A 17493-nucleotide genomic window follows, 5' to 3' on the forward strand; every position below is an offset into this window, starting at 1 on the left:
GCACATAGGCATTTTTTGTTTGAATCAAGAAAAAAATGGAAAAATCAAAATGATCCGCCTACGACATTGGTTTTTGGCACATAGCATTTTTAAACACTCAGAATTTGTGTGAAATTTTAAAAATATCCGTCCACTTTTACGCTAACTTCCCATACAACTTGTATTGAAAAAGTGGCATAACTTCCTTGATTTTTTATGCATCAACTCAATTTTAACAAAAAATAAATATTATAATTGTAGAATGGCCTCCTGAAAATATATACCTGATCCGCCCACTTTACGCTCATCTCTCATAACTTTTTTCTAACTCTTAGCTGAGACTTCAAGCTGTAATTTGACATCTTTCGTTAAACAGCGCTCCATAGCGCTAAAAAGAAGCAGTCCACTGAAATTGATGAACATTGAAATTTTGATGTTGTTTATATTTTGTTCTACGAAATTTTTTATATGGCACTTTTTCCAACTTTTTTTAATTCAAATCTCATCTATAACAATTGTCATTTACGAAAATATACAACAAAGTCAAACGATAAGTTTACTGTGATTGTACCAAAAGATGTACTGTATATTCAGTAAATTTGCATGCCATTTTAAACAAGCGAAAATGTATGAACTTCGATCGTGTCTGTCCAAACAAATAATAAATATATCAGCCTAATATTACGGAATCATAATATTCAGATATCTGACAACAAAATACAAAAAAATTATCCAAATAGGTGAACTTGAAAAAAATGAATTTCAGACACTTTTCAACCAATGTGTGACATTGGAACATGAACAAAATCAAATTAATAATTTAGCGTTACTCGAGCTTTCGGCATCTTTTATTTTTTTTGTGAGATGGATGCAGTCATGATATAAATATAAAAGGTAAAATTAGCGGAAAATAGATTTTCATAGACTGTTAAAGAAGTCATTTCTTTATTAACATTTTAATTTCTGGTTCCTGTTGACCTTTATAGCAGATTCACTATATATATGTCCGTCTGTCTGCCCTGGTTCGCGAAAATCAGAGATATAAGCTAAAAACTACGACATCCATGATATTTATACCTACATATACGTATCTCGATTATTAAGTCATGTACACTAGTGTGTCCATAATTCAAGCATAATTTGAAAGTTTATGGGGTAATAAACGAAAAATCTGAAAATAACAAAAACAAGTAAGAGATTCGGCAGTGGCGAATCTTATATACCCTTCGCCAAATTATACTTCAAAATACAAATTTTAAATATTTTTAGGTAAACAAAATTTTTTTTCCAAAGTAGTATTTTTAACTGTTTGGAAAAAAATTTTTTTGGAATTGTTATTTGGTGAAAATAAAAAAATTCGGTTTAAAAAATATTTTTTCCGATTTTGACCCATTGTAGGTCAAACTTACTATGATCTTATAAACGTCGTTGCAAAGGCCTTTGAAATATCTATCATTAGATATCCATATTGTCTATATTAATGACTTAGTAATCCAGATATACATAGATCAACAATAGGTCAAAAATCGAGGTTGTCCTGGTTTTTTTCCTCATACACACAGCCTCAAAAGTGAGTAAACACCCTCGAATTTTTTGATTTTTTTAGCATCATTAAAATCATTATAGTCCGCCATAAATCTTTTTTTTCACTACCGAATCTATTATTCAACTCAATATCCAACAAACCGAAACATTAAAATTTTAATCGATGACTAAATTTTAGGATTTTCATTATCTTAAAAAAACAAATATTTTTTGGTGTATACTCACTTTTGAGGCTCACTGTATCTCAGCCATTTGTGAACCGATTTTGCTGATTTTAAATAAAAAACTTCTCGAAAGCATATCTGACAGAATTATTGAAGATTTGGATCCCGAAGATATTTTTTGGGTCTTCAACAGACAGACGGACATGGCTTAATCGATTCCGCTATCTATAACGATCCAGAATATATATACTTTATAGGGTCGGAAAATTATATTGTGGAAATTACAAACGGAATGACAAACTTATATATACCCTTCTCACGAAGGTGAAGGGTCAATTTCGGGAAAAGTATTGGTTACCAGAATTTTTAACAAGTCATGTTCATAGACAATATGGCTATCAAATGAAAGGCATTTTTCAGCGATTTATATCACTGATCTACAATAGTCCAATATCGGAAAAATGTTCTCAAATATAAGATTCGGAAAAGTACTCTTACTTTTTTATTATATAGGGCTATATATTAATTAAGTTACAATGTGGTGCGGACTAAATTATATTTGCTACATGTTCTGATGAATTATTGAAATTTTTTACCGGTATTATGTATATTACCGTTGAAAATGTACTTTTCTTTTGACGGACAACTTCGTGGATAAGACTTGTTAAGCTATTTTATGTGTGGTCAAAAATTACTTGGCTAATTTTAATAATTAAGAGCCTATCTGTTTATTCTACAACATTGGTTTTAATAGCTTTGTTCAATAACTAAAAGTTGTTACTAGTTAGTAACAATTGTTACTGGAAAAGCGTTCATTAACTCAAAAAACTTGCAAGTAGAGAAAAAATCAAGAGCGTATAAATTTTGGAGAGTGTTCTCTCGTTGCAAACTATTACAAGTTCTATTTTGAACTCGTAATAGTTAGCAGCTTATATTTCATATGTTTTGTGTTATTGTTTATTTATTTACAATTTTATTTTTGTGGTGAAAAAATGTAAAAAAAAGAATTTTCAATAAAATTGAAGAAAATGTGAGTATTTATTAGGGTATTCAATCGATTAACCGTTAATCGGTTAACCGATTAATTTTGGTCGGTTAACTGTTCGAATAATTCAAAATTGCCGATTTTCAAATAACAAATAAACCGATTAATTTGTGTCGATTAACCGATTAACCGAAATTCCTTTTTTTGCACTTTAACTTATTTTTTTGTATTTATTTTTACAAATGTCAAAGTAAAATTACATATTTTTTCGAACATCCAATAACAACTGACATATTTAATTTACGTGTATGTACATATTTGTTGGATGAAAACATTATAATTGACGAAACTGGAGACTTTACTGAAACGAGTCTTTTATCAGAACTTGTAGAAATTATAGAAACTATTCAAAATCTAAAAAATTCAAAAAGGACTTCAATGGTATAAAGGACGATTTTATATGCTTAGAAAAAAATAAAAAAAAAATACTGAGATGTTGGATATTCTTTATCATGCCTTATTTTCGATTTCTCCAACATCTACAATCAGCGAGAGAGTTTTTTCCAAGTCGAGTTTTATTAAAACTCAGGAAAATTATTTATTTTTTGGCTGAATTGTTATGTTTTGTTTATTTTTATGTTTTTGTTCTTTTTATTAATAAAATACTTAAATAAATACACAAAATTCGTGGTTTTATTTTCAGTTTGTAACTTAAATATAAATTATTCGGTTAATCGAATAATTTAAAATTAACCGATTATTAACCGATTAAATCTAAACCCCGATTAATTATTTGCTCGATTAACCGATTAAACCGGTAACCCGATTAATTGAATACCCTAGTATTTATACATTTTAAAAGGAATAAAATTAGAAAATTGTGTGTATAAAACAATTGTTTCTGAAAAAGCGTTCATTTACTTTTTACTATTTTTGAGAATTTAAGAGAGTAATTTTGTAAATTTTGATTTTATTCTCTCGTTGCAAGTATTTACTGGGAAAGTAAATGAACAGACCTAATATATGTAGATAATTTCTGTATTTAATTACACATGTCTACGATTGTATTTCACCACAATGTCCCTAAAGATGAATGTAAATGGTTTGTTAAACAAACATGTATGTTTTGTTGAATCTTTTCATTAGTGGGCCCTGTGGAATTGTAATAGTTTATCAAAAATTCTTTTGAACACATGTCTATATGATTGTGAAAGATTTGGTGATTAAGTCTTTGGATTTTATCTTTATTTCTGTATTTTTAAATGAATTTATTGTACACAACATAATCAAAATGAATAAAAAACTTTTCATATCATTTGAGGGCCGAACAACTTTATTATGTAACATTTTATTTGTACAATTTTGGGAAAAACTAGAGTTTTTTAAAAATACAAAATTATTGTCCAGGTGTTATAAATGAAATTCATTCCGGTACGCAAGAACTGTTGACATCCAGGCTTATTATATTTGACCTAGTTGCAATATCGGAAACCATATGGGAGTCCAGAGGTCGTCCACAAGTCGAGGGTAGCCTCTACTGTGGATCCTGGTTATCGAGAGACTGTTGGAAGAAGATATTGACTTGAATTTTCGCATATATGGTTACTTATGGACTTGGCGATATCGCAGACTCTACATCTAACCTCCAAATGGTAGATGAAAGAGGTCCAACAGTTAACTCGACCATGAAACGGAAATCTGAGATTATTCAGCAGAATTTTAACGGCTCTACTATTAAGTTATTTGAGGAGTTTTTATATCTTGGGAGGCCACTTTATTCCTTTGAACGGCTCTTTAGTATGGAATCTAAAATCTAGAATGATTTGGTCTTTTGAGGTCATTTTAATGCCAATATTGAAAACTGGAACAGGTCACTGCTAGATCTTCACTGGTTAAGAATTATCGTCTAAATGATATCCATGAGAACCTGTCCTACATATGTCATGAGTCCTGACACCTATTTCGCGCATTTCTCCGCAAAGCAGATCATCAGGTATGATTCGTAGACAAAGGGTGCTTTAGGGTACAAGTATTATTTTCGCATAGCCGGGATTCGTGTGCTTGTGATCGTGTGAGATATGATCGGGAGTTGTCATGGACGGTATTACATCTCAGAACGAACAACCTCCTGGAGGGTACTAAGTTCCATCGAACTATACTTATTTTGATAAACAAAATATGTAACACTAAAAATGTTGAATGAAAATTTGAGAATTTTGAGCTGTAACGTTATTGTATTTAGTGTGCGATATGGGATTTCTAAAAATGCTAGAATGCGATATTTTTTAAAACACTTTTTATCAAAACTGTGCGAGACTGTATTTAAATATCTTGACCTAGAAAACAACAATTTATTGCTCTTTTTATCGGCTAAAAGTCCTTGTAAATTGTTGTTTTTTTCTTTTAAAGGTACAGTAAAGAAAAAAAAACTTCTAACGAACGTTTCAAATACTATTATGTTCGAAAATGAATTGTAAGTGTGGCTGGCCTCCTACAAACTGTCTTCAATCTTGAATATGACTCATTTAAACTGTAGTAAAATATTTAATATACTACGTGTAAAATACACGAACAATTTTGTAAGATTTTTTTGTTTGAAAGCGTTGGAAAATTAATGTTTAAATTATGTAGAATATTTGGGCCTACGACATATTTAGAACGGATGTTCTTTAATTTAGGTTCGCCATGGCAGAGGAAACACCTTAATTTTTATTTCCATTTATTGACACTGAAAACAGTTTAAGCTTAATTTTATTGAAATGAATAACAAAAATGTTATTGTAAAGTTTTTTTTTTTTTTTTAGAAAAATTATGTTTTTATTATTTTTGCGCGTACTTTTAAGCGATTTCTGGGGAGTAGGCCTTATATTATGGACTCGTTAAATTCTCTTTATATGAAACTAATCTACATATATTAATATCAACATTTGATTTTGATACTAAACTGATTTTGCAGATTCTATTTCTTACTTCTAAATCTACTTAGAATTACATAAGGTTTAAGGACAGATGGAATGACAAACTTATGTATAAATAGTCTCATTCGTCATTAATTGTGGTGAATGGTTAAAAAGGTTTTTTTAATAAAAAAAGTAGATTATTTCCATAAGCCACAAATATTTTTGGATTTTAAAAATTAGTAAGAATATATGCATATCGTCACCAAGAATGCAAAATGACTTAACATCACTTTTCATATGTTAAGAGGAGAAGCAAAACAGTATGCTTTTTGTCAGGCTCGGTACATAATTGGCTCTACCACCCATATAATCCCTATATCAGAAAAACATTTTATTGTCAATAATTAATTTATATATAATGATATGCAGTTCGGATCATAACTGATTCAAGTCCCCGTAGAAGACCAAAACTACATATTGGTGGTGTGTATGCAAGATTATTACAATTTTTTAACAGTTTGAACTGGTTATCTTTAATTTTTTAATTTATTTAGTATGTAGAAGGCTAAAGCTAAGTACTCTGTTCAAAATTTCGTGCGAAATACTGTCAAATTACATATAAAATATTGCCAATGAAATATATGCGAAATAATTTCGCAAAAGCAGTACTCTGTTCTTTTTGTGAAATACATGTGGCAACCTTATTTTTCCACACGAAATAACATATGCAACACTTCTTTCTCACGAAATTAAAACAAACAGCTGATCATTTGTTGTATATAAAATTTTTCACACGAAACAACCATAATTTTTAGCAAATATGAACAGAGTACTAAGCTTAAGGTTGTGTCTTATTTCAGACTCTCTGGTTGAATTTTCCGTTTTGGTGTATTTAGGGACTTATAGTAAAACTTCACGGATAATATTTTTGCGGAACATTTTAGCCCCTTAAATCCCTGTTTTAATGGTGTTTGTTGCTCTTTTTTAAAAGAAGGACAAAAAAGACGCATGCCTTGGGAATTTAGAGGGTTAACACATTCTACAAAAATATTCTCCGTAACATTTTGCATAAATTTGCTGAATACATTTTATACCTAAAATTTCTTTAAAATAAAATTCTTAATAAATGCGAAATTAACCCCAGACTCTCTTTTGTTATGTCTTATTTCTGACTTTATGGTTGAATTTTCCGTTTTGATGTATTCAGGACAAAAAAGACCCATGTTAACATATTCTACAAAAATATTCTCCGTAACATTTTACATAACTTTGCTGAACGCATTTTATACCTAAAATGTATGGATCACATGATTTCTTATGACGATTAACAATAAGAATGTGCCAGAGTTGGGATACTTTAACCCCACCTCAAATGAAATTCAGATGTAAATTTTCAAAACGCCGATACGTGTCTTTTTTTGTCTCCTATATCAAAATTTGTTGGTCGGACCTTGTAATTTTGGAAAAAATTTGATTTTTTTGTAAAAATGTAATAAATAATCCAAAGATTATTTTTATTTAGTATAAGAAATTAAAAGAAAGAAACCTTCCACAATTTGCAGATTTTCGCCTTTATTTCGCTCGACATACAGAATATATTCCATTCCTTAGGCGTAAAACGCCACGTATGATGAGATGAAAATGCTAATATGCATTATTTATTTAGATGTATTCAATAAAAAAGTAAATTTCGGATTTTTTTTATGACACCTCATTTTGCATTTTAGGTAACGAGTTGCTGGTTCTTGTATGAATATTTATATGACAAACTTATTTATGTATGTATACTAATGTATTGTACAAATATAATTGTGGTGGGCGGTTGAAAAAGTTTCCGAAATTCAAAACGTAGATTATTTTTATAAGCCACCACAAAACCGTTGTACTGTACTGAGATTTTTAAGATTTTTAATTAACCAAAACAGTCATTGGAAATATATAACATTTTATTTTAATTTTTACATATACATACATACCTATTTTTAATAAATTTTAGAAATGTTAGTTACGAATAGAGTATTCAAAAACTGAAACCGGAAATCGGTAAACCGTTTTTTTTGTATGAAAAACCCGACCGGTTTTGAATAATTAAAAAAGAGTGTTGTTAATATGATTTTTGTATGAAATTTTTAATTTCAAATTGTTTATTTAAAAAAATATATACCAATAAAACACATACACATTATTTGAAATCTATATTTTTTAGTAATAATAAATAAAAACTCCAATAATACGATATAATGACAAAAAAGCAGTTTAGGAAATGCAATTTTACGAAAAACCCGAAAACCGGTTTTCTTAAAAAGTAATTTTTTGAATATTCTAGTTACGACCTTTTGCATTTAAGGTGACGAAATGCTCGTAGATTGTATATTATATATATCGTATATATATGTATGTATTTATTTATGATTAAATAGACTATTCCAAACATGGTAATGAAATGAAAAGTGAAGTATTAATTTCAAATTCAAGTCTGAATGCAAATTAATTTTGTTGTTGAGCTTTTTATAATATGCATACATACATACATACATATATGTATAACGATCAGACATTTATTCATGCTCAAAAACTCCTTTTATGAATGAAATAAAATGAATGGAGAAAAACAAATAAAAACTACTTAATTAATGCAAATATTGTACGTATGACAAACACAATTATTACTTACAAGTTTTTATGCAAACTTAATGTTAATAATTTTATTAATAATTGAATAAGACTAGTATTAGAATTAAGTTTGCCGGTACGTACATATGTATGTAGGTATATTATGTTGGTGTGTGTTATAAAAATAATTGTGTAAATTTGAAAACCACATTTTATCACACGATTGGGTTTAAACTTTTCAAAATTATGTAAATAGCAGGCATATTTGAATATAATATACACTCTATTGCTTTTAAAATGTATAACTTTTGTTTGATTTTCCCGCCAGCGCAATATACTACGAGCAGTTTTGGATTCGAGACTTAAAAGCCCGCCCTATAAGTTATTGTATTTCTTCCGCATACAATTTTTTAATAGGGAAAATCACTCTTCGTTGCAAACTACCCAGCAAACCTTGCATATGTTGCAAATGCAATATTTTTTGTCGTGATACTGCAAATATAGCACTTATGCAAGATTTGTAACATATGCAAGGTTTGCAGGATTAGTTTGTAACGAAGAGTGATTTCCCCTACTGTGATATAGTTTTATATAAAACTTATTTGTAGAGAAATTTTACATTACAGACTTTTTTAACCAGGGCTCAGATTTTCATGCACTAAAAAAAATAAAAACATGCAGTGCAGTGTTGCCATATATTTTGTGAAGAAAACTTTTTATTTCTAAAAAAACTTTTGTTCAACAAAATAAAAATTTTTTAAGTACAGGTAAGCCTCGATTTATGCGGTACTTTATTTACGCGAATTCGATATAACGCGAACTCAAATTAGCAACCATTATTTCAAATACGCAACATTTTTTACACGATTTTTATATAACACGGATTTCTTTTTTGAAAACTTCGTTAATTTTTATGAATTTTTTGTTATGTTTTGATCTCTTTTATGTATTAGAATATTTTGTTTTTTTAATTGACAATTTTTCCATAATTTTCGATAAGAAATTATTTTTTTTAGTTGAAAACTGGTCATATGTAACACTGGTGCAGTTAAAATTGAAAAAAATTTGTTCAAAAATATGCATTTATATAGAAATTTTCAGTGGTATATTGTAATTTAATTAAAATTCTGCTACATGTTTAAAAAAGTAGAAAAAAACATTGAGGGTATTCATTTCAAAAAAATGGAAAATTACACTCTGTTTTTTTTACACTTTTAAAAAACAAGAAAAAAAATCCAAAAAAGTTGTATTTTTTTGTATTTTGTTCATGATTTTGTTGTGTAAAAGTTTAAAAAAATCAGAGTGTAATTTTCCATTTTATTGAAATGAATACCTTATTATTAATAATATTAAAAAATCTGAAAACTGCGAAATAAATTTTAAAAACTTATACTTTATTGGACTTTACAAACGTAAGCACAAACGCAATATACCGTCCCCATTATGGTGGTCTGGGCTATAAAAATGTCCAAACAAAATACATTTTTTGAAAAGAATGAGACATTTATTACATAATTCGGTTTTTATTATTATTTTGTTGAACTGATAAGAAAATTATTTTATTTTGACCTCAAGTGCTTTTAATTTTTTAATAATATTGTTTTTGTTTCTTAATTACTCCATGCTACACCAAAAATATAATACAAATACAATAAAGCCTATAAAAAAAGAACTAAGTCTTACTTATATTCTTAAATGTGTTCAGACTTTCACATGTAAAAGACCCGAAGTAATAACTTTCCATCCATTCATTAACTTTTCATAACGAGTCATGTCATTCATACATCAGCAGACATATGTATTTCAATAAATTCTAACCAAAACATCTTCACAGTTCGATTAAATACAAATTAAATTTAAACAGGCCTGTTGGCATGATGGCAAATACAAAATATCAAAAATTTGTGAAACCCAATTTTGTATTATTACACCGCTCACATGATGCGCTTCATATTCAAATAGCCTCTTTTGGTATTCCGTGCTTTGGGATTTTAGAACAACTGGGCTAAATCCGAAATTTGGCATAAAATTGGTTAATGACCCCTATTCACAATTGGACACAGCGGATAAGACTTGTTCATAGGTTTTTGACTAAAAATCTATGAAATTCAATGTTTCTCCAATATTCAACTTTAAAGTCAGATATTTTCTGTGTCGTACAGAATATTGATATTTAATTTTTTTCGTGTCATCGAAAAGTACACATACTAAACAAAAGAGTTAATTTTAGTGGAACTCGAATTAAATTTGTTTCCGATATTTCAAAAATACTGCACATTTAGACAAAAACTGTGAAATCGCAGAACACATAAATATGTAATATTCAATAAAAGGTTTGTTCGTCAACATATCGTAATGAAATTTTTTACGTCAGTACAAAAACAACAAATATACTATAAATATACTGTGAAAAGCAAATCTCGCAATTCACAAAAAAAACAAACAAATAATCACAATTAAAAAACTGTTGCTCATCTTATAATCCTAGCTTTGGGATTTTAAAACACTTGGCCTAAATTAATAATTTCGATAAAAAATAGTATAAATTCGAAAGGTTATAGGAAAACCACCCATATATTTAAGGCGTTTTCTACTTTAAAGTTTTTCGGCAAAATAAAAATACAAAAATTCAACATTTGCTAAATTTTAAAATTCAAAATCGGTTTTTTTCTACTCGTAAAAGATATATTCATATGACTTATTTATTGTTCAACTAACAGCAACAAATTTTAATGAAATCGGTAACACATTGTGCTCGATATAATTAAAAAACTGGGCGAGGGTATGGTGAAATTTAAATTTTCAAATGCGCATAACTTAATAACTATAAGCCACTATGTTTTTTATAGGCCTAATCAACGGCTTTAAGAATATATTAATATTTGTTTTAGACAAACCACAAAAAATACACAAGCGTTTAAAAATGTTCCATGTCTGAGGTTCCCTACGTTCAGACCCCACAGCGCAACTCCTTTGGGTATTTTTCCTTCTTAGAATATTAAACTCGAATGTTAATCGGATCAGCCAATTAGAAATGGCAGATTTATTTCTAAAATATTTTGATTCTGTCTCACTGTGCGTTGTAAATGCATTTACAAATTTCAAAACTTAGAAACTGTTTTTTTTCGGTATCTTGGGAACTATTGGAGATATTGTTATTATATGAAAAATCGTACAAATTTGTTAAAGGGTCAAGGTGTTGTGGAACTTCTGAGAAGTAAATAAATGCTTTTTATATAAGTATTTGATATTTTTGAAAACATTATGACGTGATGATATGGTGATTTTCTACGAATAAAAATATGAAATTTGAACTAATGTAAAATCTTAACTGTCAAAGATATCATAACAAAATTTGGAACCAATATAGACTCAGATGTCCTTAAATCAATGGCTTTAGAATTTTTGACAGTTTTTATTTTAAAATACCGAAATTCCTAAAACGGGGAAAATGTGTTCCAAAAACTGAGTTTTTTTTTAGAAAAGTGCCTACTGTGACGTTATTTACCGTGTGTTAGTAAAAACACTTAGTAGGTATTTAAGAAACATATGGGGTTATACAAATATCTTTTAAGAATTTTTATTAAACAGCCAATATTTTAAAAATAAATGTTGACACTCCGTATCTAAAAAACCATAAAAAGATCGAGAAGGACTACGCACTCGAAATCACCTAAGCTCAACGCATGTGAAATTTCGTAAAAATATCTCCAATAGTTCCCAAGATACCGAATTATTTTCAACAAAAAAAGTTTCTAAATCACTGTGTGGCGGTACAGTTTAACATTAACCAATTTTAGTTAAATTTTCAACTTTATGAAAAGTCTTGAAATTTCAAAAAAGTATGTACGTTACAAATGATATCAAAATCCCAAAACTACCAATTATTTCCCGGTAGTTTAAAAAATTGTGTTTATTGATTGGTTATTTTCTTGTTTGTTCTGGCACATGTCAACGCAGTCAACAAGTGATGGAAAGTACTACCACAAATCAAATTTAATAATTTGTATTATTACTAGTTGTTATTGCCATTGTACTAAATTGTGCGATTAATATTCAAAACGTGATTGTTGTATATAAATATTTTTCAATTAATTAAATCGAAAATTATTGATTTCCTTGGGTATTTGTATATTAATATAAAATTACATTTAAAACTTAAAAAATAAAAACGTATAAGTAAATGGTTTCATTTAAAAGTGCGTTATTTATTAGAAATTATTTTAAGTCGAATTCACATTTAGGGAGATTCTAATGAAACGTGATCAAAAATAAAATATTAATAACAAACTAAATGAAAAGTGTGATGAACGCTTATGTACTGGAATTTTAATTGTATTGTCGGTTGCCATTGCGTCAGCATTTAAGTTGTTAATTTTGTTTAAATGTACAAATTTCCACAAATAAAAAAGAATAATATCAATATTTGTTTACATATCTATAAATTTGTTTATAAACGCCAGTAATTAAATTATAACTTTGTCATTATTTGTCTCTACATTTGGTGTTTTAAAATGGATAATTATATTTAGATTTTTTATTTACAAATTGCGTGGTTAACCAAATATGTAACGTTTAAATTATTTTGTAGTTATTTCCTTATTAAAAAATCAGTACTTAAGTATTAGCTTTAAATTTGTTTATTGATTTTATTTTTAAAACACATTTAAATAAAAACATTATTAATTTACTTAATTTGGAAATCAATCAAGTGTCATACTTCCTCAACAATAAATGCAGCTAAAAGTGATAATGGTTTTTTATTGTTGTGAATTAGTCAGTTTGCTAATAGAATTAGAAAAAAACAACAAATTATAAAAAAATGCATAATACAAGAACACTTTCCTGTAAATGTTTAATAAAATCTAGATGGTATGGAAACAAAACAGGAGTAAATTATTCGTCTAAATATAACTTATTACAATTTTACAAGCGAGATTTTTGGTTCAAGCACAAACCTAAACCTAATCTGTCCAATTTATTTATTCTTAAACATGGTTTTGGTGTTATTTAGATAAGAAATTGCATTTGAAAATTGCTGGAACATATTATCCCAGTAGTCCCGAAAGGGTTCAAAGTTTTATTAAAAAAATGTATAAGAAGAAAATAAAATATTGAGCTTATAAATTAAAATTGGTTATTTAAGGATTAAATTTTGATTTTAGTGACTTTGTGGTACTACATTCAATTCAATTCAATTCATTTTATTGTATTTAGTAATAAATTATTATGTGCTTAGTTAAGCTTTAAAATTTTCAAACTAAATCTATATTTTAGATTTCCAATCTTAATCAATTGATTTGACTCATCTTTTAAACTGCATAAAACTTCAAACTTTTATTTTTAGTAATTAGTGGCATAATATTTTACTTTATCAATCCATGTGCTCCAATGATTATAGGATCAGTAGGGAGAGGATGTTCCGGATAAATTTCTCGAAATGTTTCTATTTTTCAAAGAGCTTTAAAACTCTCTTTTTACAATAGTGGAATGATTTGTTCTAAGTCAATGAAGATAAGTCGATTATGTGTGCTCTCATTTCTTTAAATAGTTAGATCAATTATCATTGGAAATTAACAAAATAATAAAATATATAAATAAAAAATTACAATGCTAATAGAGTTTTTCTTTTTTATTTCCCGGGAAATCGGGATGAATTTTGAAATTTCCCGGGAATTCCCGCCTAGAACAAATTAATAAATTTTAAGAATGTAGACTTTCTTAAAAAGCTAATAAATGTTTTGTTTTTAAAATGTAATTGGATACAAATAAATAAATTTAATATAAAGAGATAAACTGACTCTATTATATGCAAACCTGTCACCATTTGTCATTTATATGGGAAGGCTTCAATTTCCATTACATTTTCTTCTACCTTCGTTAGTTTCCAATTAATTCTGTTAATTCGGAATAAAATAAATATTTTTTTTTTAATTCTGAGCCAAGTTTTTGCACATTAAATCAAAAATTAAGTGAAGATGTTAATTAAAACTTGAAGAAAACTCAATAATATTAAACAATGTTCAATTCTACGGTGGCTTTATTCCAAAAATTTTCGTTTTAATCTTTTGAAAAGTGCAAAATACTATGGTAATTCCACATTCGATGGGTATAGAATTCTGTGACAGCCCTGAACATTCACGAGTTTTTGGAATAATTTGAATAACGAATTTGTTATTGGTCTATTTGGGTTAAATCTTTTTTGTTGTATGGAACTTCTGCATTTGTTTTGGAGTTTTAAGTATCTTTTAGAGAAAGTCATGTTAAAAAACATCACATAAAACTAAGGAATATAATTCCCGGGAATTCTCGCTAATTTTCCCGGGATTTCTCGTCCCGGGAATATGACTCATCACCTGTTCCGATATGAAATGGATTTATCTAAAGTTTGAAGACATTCACAATTATAGTACTCCAGATCTTCTAAAATAACTATTTACTCTGTATGATAGGTGCACGCCCACTAATCCAATACCGACCATATTCAGCCAAACTCCGTGCAGTGATAAGAAACTGATTCATACAACGTTAGATACTTTTACGATTATAATTCTCCAAATATAACTATTTACTTTCTATGGGAGGTTCCACATCCCCTATTCGGATGCGTCACAGTTTTGGTTAAACTTCATGCACTGACAAGAAATTGATTCGTATAAAGTTTGAAGAATGTCACAATTATACGTCTGCTGATATTCTATAATAACTATTTCCTTTGTATGGGAAGTGCCACTTGAAATTTCAAAATAAAAAGTAGCCTGTTGTTCCTTCCAGATATATCGAGGGACTATATTCAAAACCTTCTATCCTTGATTTTCACGAAAATGACTTTCTGATGGTACATAAAATGTTCAGTAAAACAGCCCTTGTCTATGGTGTGAATTTCATAACGAACATATTTATTTTTGCTGTTTAATTTTAATTTTTGTTATTTCTCTATCTTATACAATTAATTTTTCCGAATGCAAAACATTTTCTTTTCAAATAATTAATTTTCAATTATTTTTTAGGAATAATTTCTTCTTGCTATTTTTTATTCTTACTAATTTTGGCATGCTAAACATGAATTTTACATTTTTCAATCATTTATCAAAATTGCGAATACCGATTCTGAATTGAATTACCAGTAAAGTGTCATCTATGATTATCAATCAAACTCCAAAAAATTTTAAAAAATTAAAAAAAAAATAATAATTTTTCTATAACTTTTGGTTTAATATTGTTTATTGTTCATTTTTTTTTATCTTATGTTGTATTATTAGCCGATATATTAAATAAATCACGCTAAAAACTGACAGATGGCATAAATGCAATCAAAATAATTTAATTTATTAAAATGCAAAATCCTCTATCTTTTCAATTTCATTCATACATATACATTGAATATTTTGAGAACAAAAAACCCTCTATCTAGAGTTGTCAAATATTTGACATATTCAAAAAAAAGTTTTTCGAATAATTCGAAAAAGCTTAAGCATTTTAAAAACCGCTTTTCGGCTTTTCTATCAAAACCGGTTCGAATAACCGGTTTTTAGCCTTTTTATTAACTGTTAAAATTGCATTGTTAAAATATTTTTGAAAATTTATCCAAATAATTAAAATCTAGTTTTAAGTCGCTAGTTCTTGCAATATTAAAATATCCTATAAAAACGCAATACAACATATTTCAATAATATTACTTATTTTTTAGACCCAATCTATCGGAAAATGTGCGGGGACTGATAAAAATAAATAATTTTGCAACTATGGGTATTAATCCATTTTCGACTTTTCGATCAACCATTTTCATTTCGATTTTTACAGTCGATTAATCGAACCCATTTTATAAACCGTATCGGCAAACATTTACAACAATTTTTTTATAAAAATTTCTTAAGTTTGAAAAAATTTCACATTTAAAAATGAGGTCCTCCGTGATTATTTTCCGATGTCAGCTGAAGATTAATATATTGCAAATTTTAATAAAAGAAAAAAACGTAGACAATACTAAAAATTCCGGAATTTTATTTCTATTTCGATTAATCGTTATCAAAAATCGATTTTCGACCATAATCGTAATCGATTTACCATTCACTAATGGGTACTATTTTATAATTGTCTATATATGTTTAGATTTCCAAAGTGGCTATTTCCAAAAGCAAAAAAAAAACAAGTTAGAAAGTATAGTCGGTCAAGCTCGACTATATTATATCCTACTCCAACCGCGTTAAAATTGGGTGGCATGACTTCTGTACATAAGAAACTTATTTCCAAAAAAATAAACAAAATAAATAAATCGTTACTTTAATATAGAGAGACCCTAACTCGTGTTTTTTATAAGCCCATTATTTTTCGATTATTTCAATAAATGGTCTATTCATACATATATCATATTTAGCAAAAAAATCTCGACCTAAAAAAGACACGAGTTAGGGCCTTTCTATATTAAGGTAAAAAAATACTAATTAATATTAAAATTTTTGGATTTTGTGTTTATTTTAACTAATTTTTATTAAAAAATAGTTAAAAATCAAATTTTATTTCAATTTATCATTCACTTGTAACTTGTAAATTTTTTCTGAGGGTCTCCGTCGACCCTAAGCTTTTTTTCTACAATTCTACAAGTGTAAATTTAGTTTAGTGAAACAAAACCACTTGTATTAGTATGACTTGTATACTTGTGACTTGTAAAATTTGCTTGTAGCTACAAACTTGTAATTGTATTTTGATGAAACACAATTATTCACAAGTTCACAATTTTACAGGCAAAACCACTTGTAATTGTGAACTTGTAGCTTAGTGAAATAGGCCCCAGTTATATGTGAGATTCAGTAGTTCCTTTAAAAAATATTGTAGAATACCGAGTTTTAATAACTCAAGTAATACGCTAAAATAAACAGTTTTGTGTTTTTTAGGATAGAGGGTTTTGAATATAGGCTCTCGATATGTTTGTAGTATTTCAACAATATTATCTTTTAAATTTTCTTAACATTATTAACGTGTACGTATAATTAATATAAATTCTAATTATTTTTTGTTATCATACGCCTCGTATTATATAAATACATATTTGGATTTCATTTCTTTAATAAAAAATTTATATTCTTTCACTTACAGATCCTTTCATTGGCCGTTGCTGGTATTGGCATTTACATACTGTTCAAATTTGATTTTGATACCGCCGCATATGTCATACTCGGTTTGGGTATAATTGTTACATTGTGCGCAGTTTTTGGAATATTGGGCGCGACACGTGAAAGCAGTCGTCTGTCAAAATGTGTAAGTACAGCGAGCACGTAAATACAAAACAAGCATAAAAACTATTGCG

At 28.0% G+C, this 17493-nt stretch overlaps 1 protein-coding gene across 2 annotated transcripts in view; it reads left to right on the forward strand.

Annotated features, from left to right (window-relative positions):
• Positions 1–17493, forward strand: part of Tsp42Eg (Tetraspanin 42Eg) — a 38445-nt gene that overhangs the window by 18719 nt on the left and 2233 nt on the right. For both annotated transcript variants that reach the window (XM_065511683.1, XM_065511684.1), the window contains exon 3: positions 17283–17444. In XM_065511683.1, the coding sequence (XP_065367755.1) occupies positions 17283–17444 (162 nt within the window). The remainder of the gene's footprint in view (positions 1–17282; positions 17445–17493) is intronic.

This window comes from Calliphora vicina, chromosome 5 (genome assembly GCF_958450345.1).
Source record: "Calliphora vicina chromosome 5, idCalVici1.1, whole genome shotgun sequence".
Classification (NCBI taxonomy): domain Eukaryota; kingdom Metazoa; phylum Arthropoda; class Insecta; order Diptera; family Calliphoridae; genus Calliphora; species Calliphora vicina.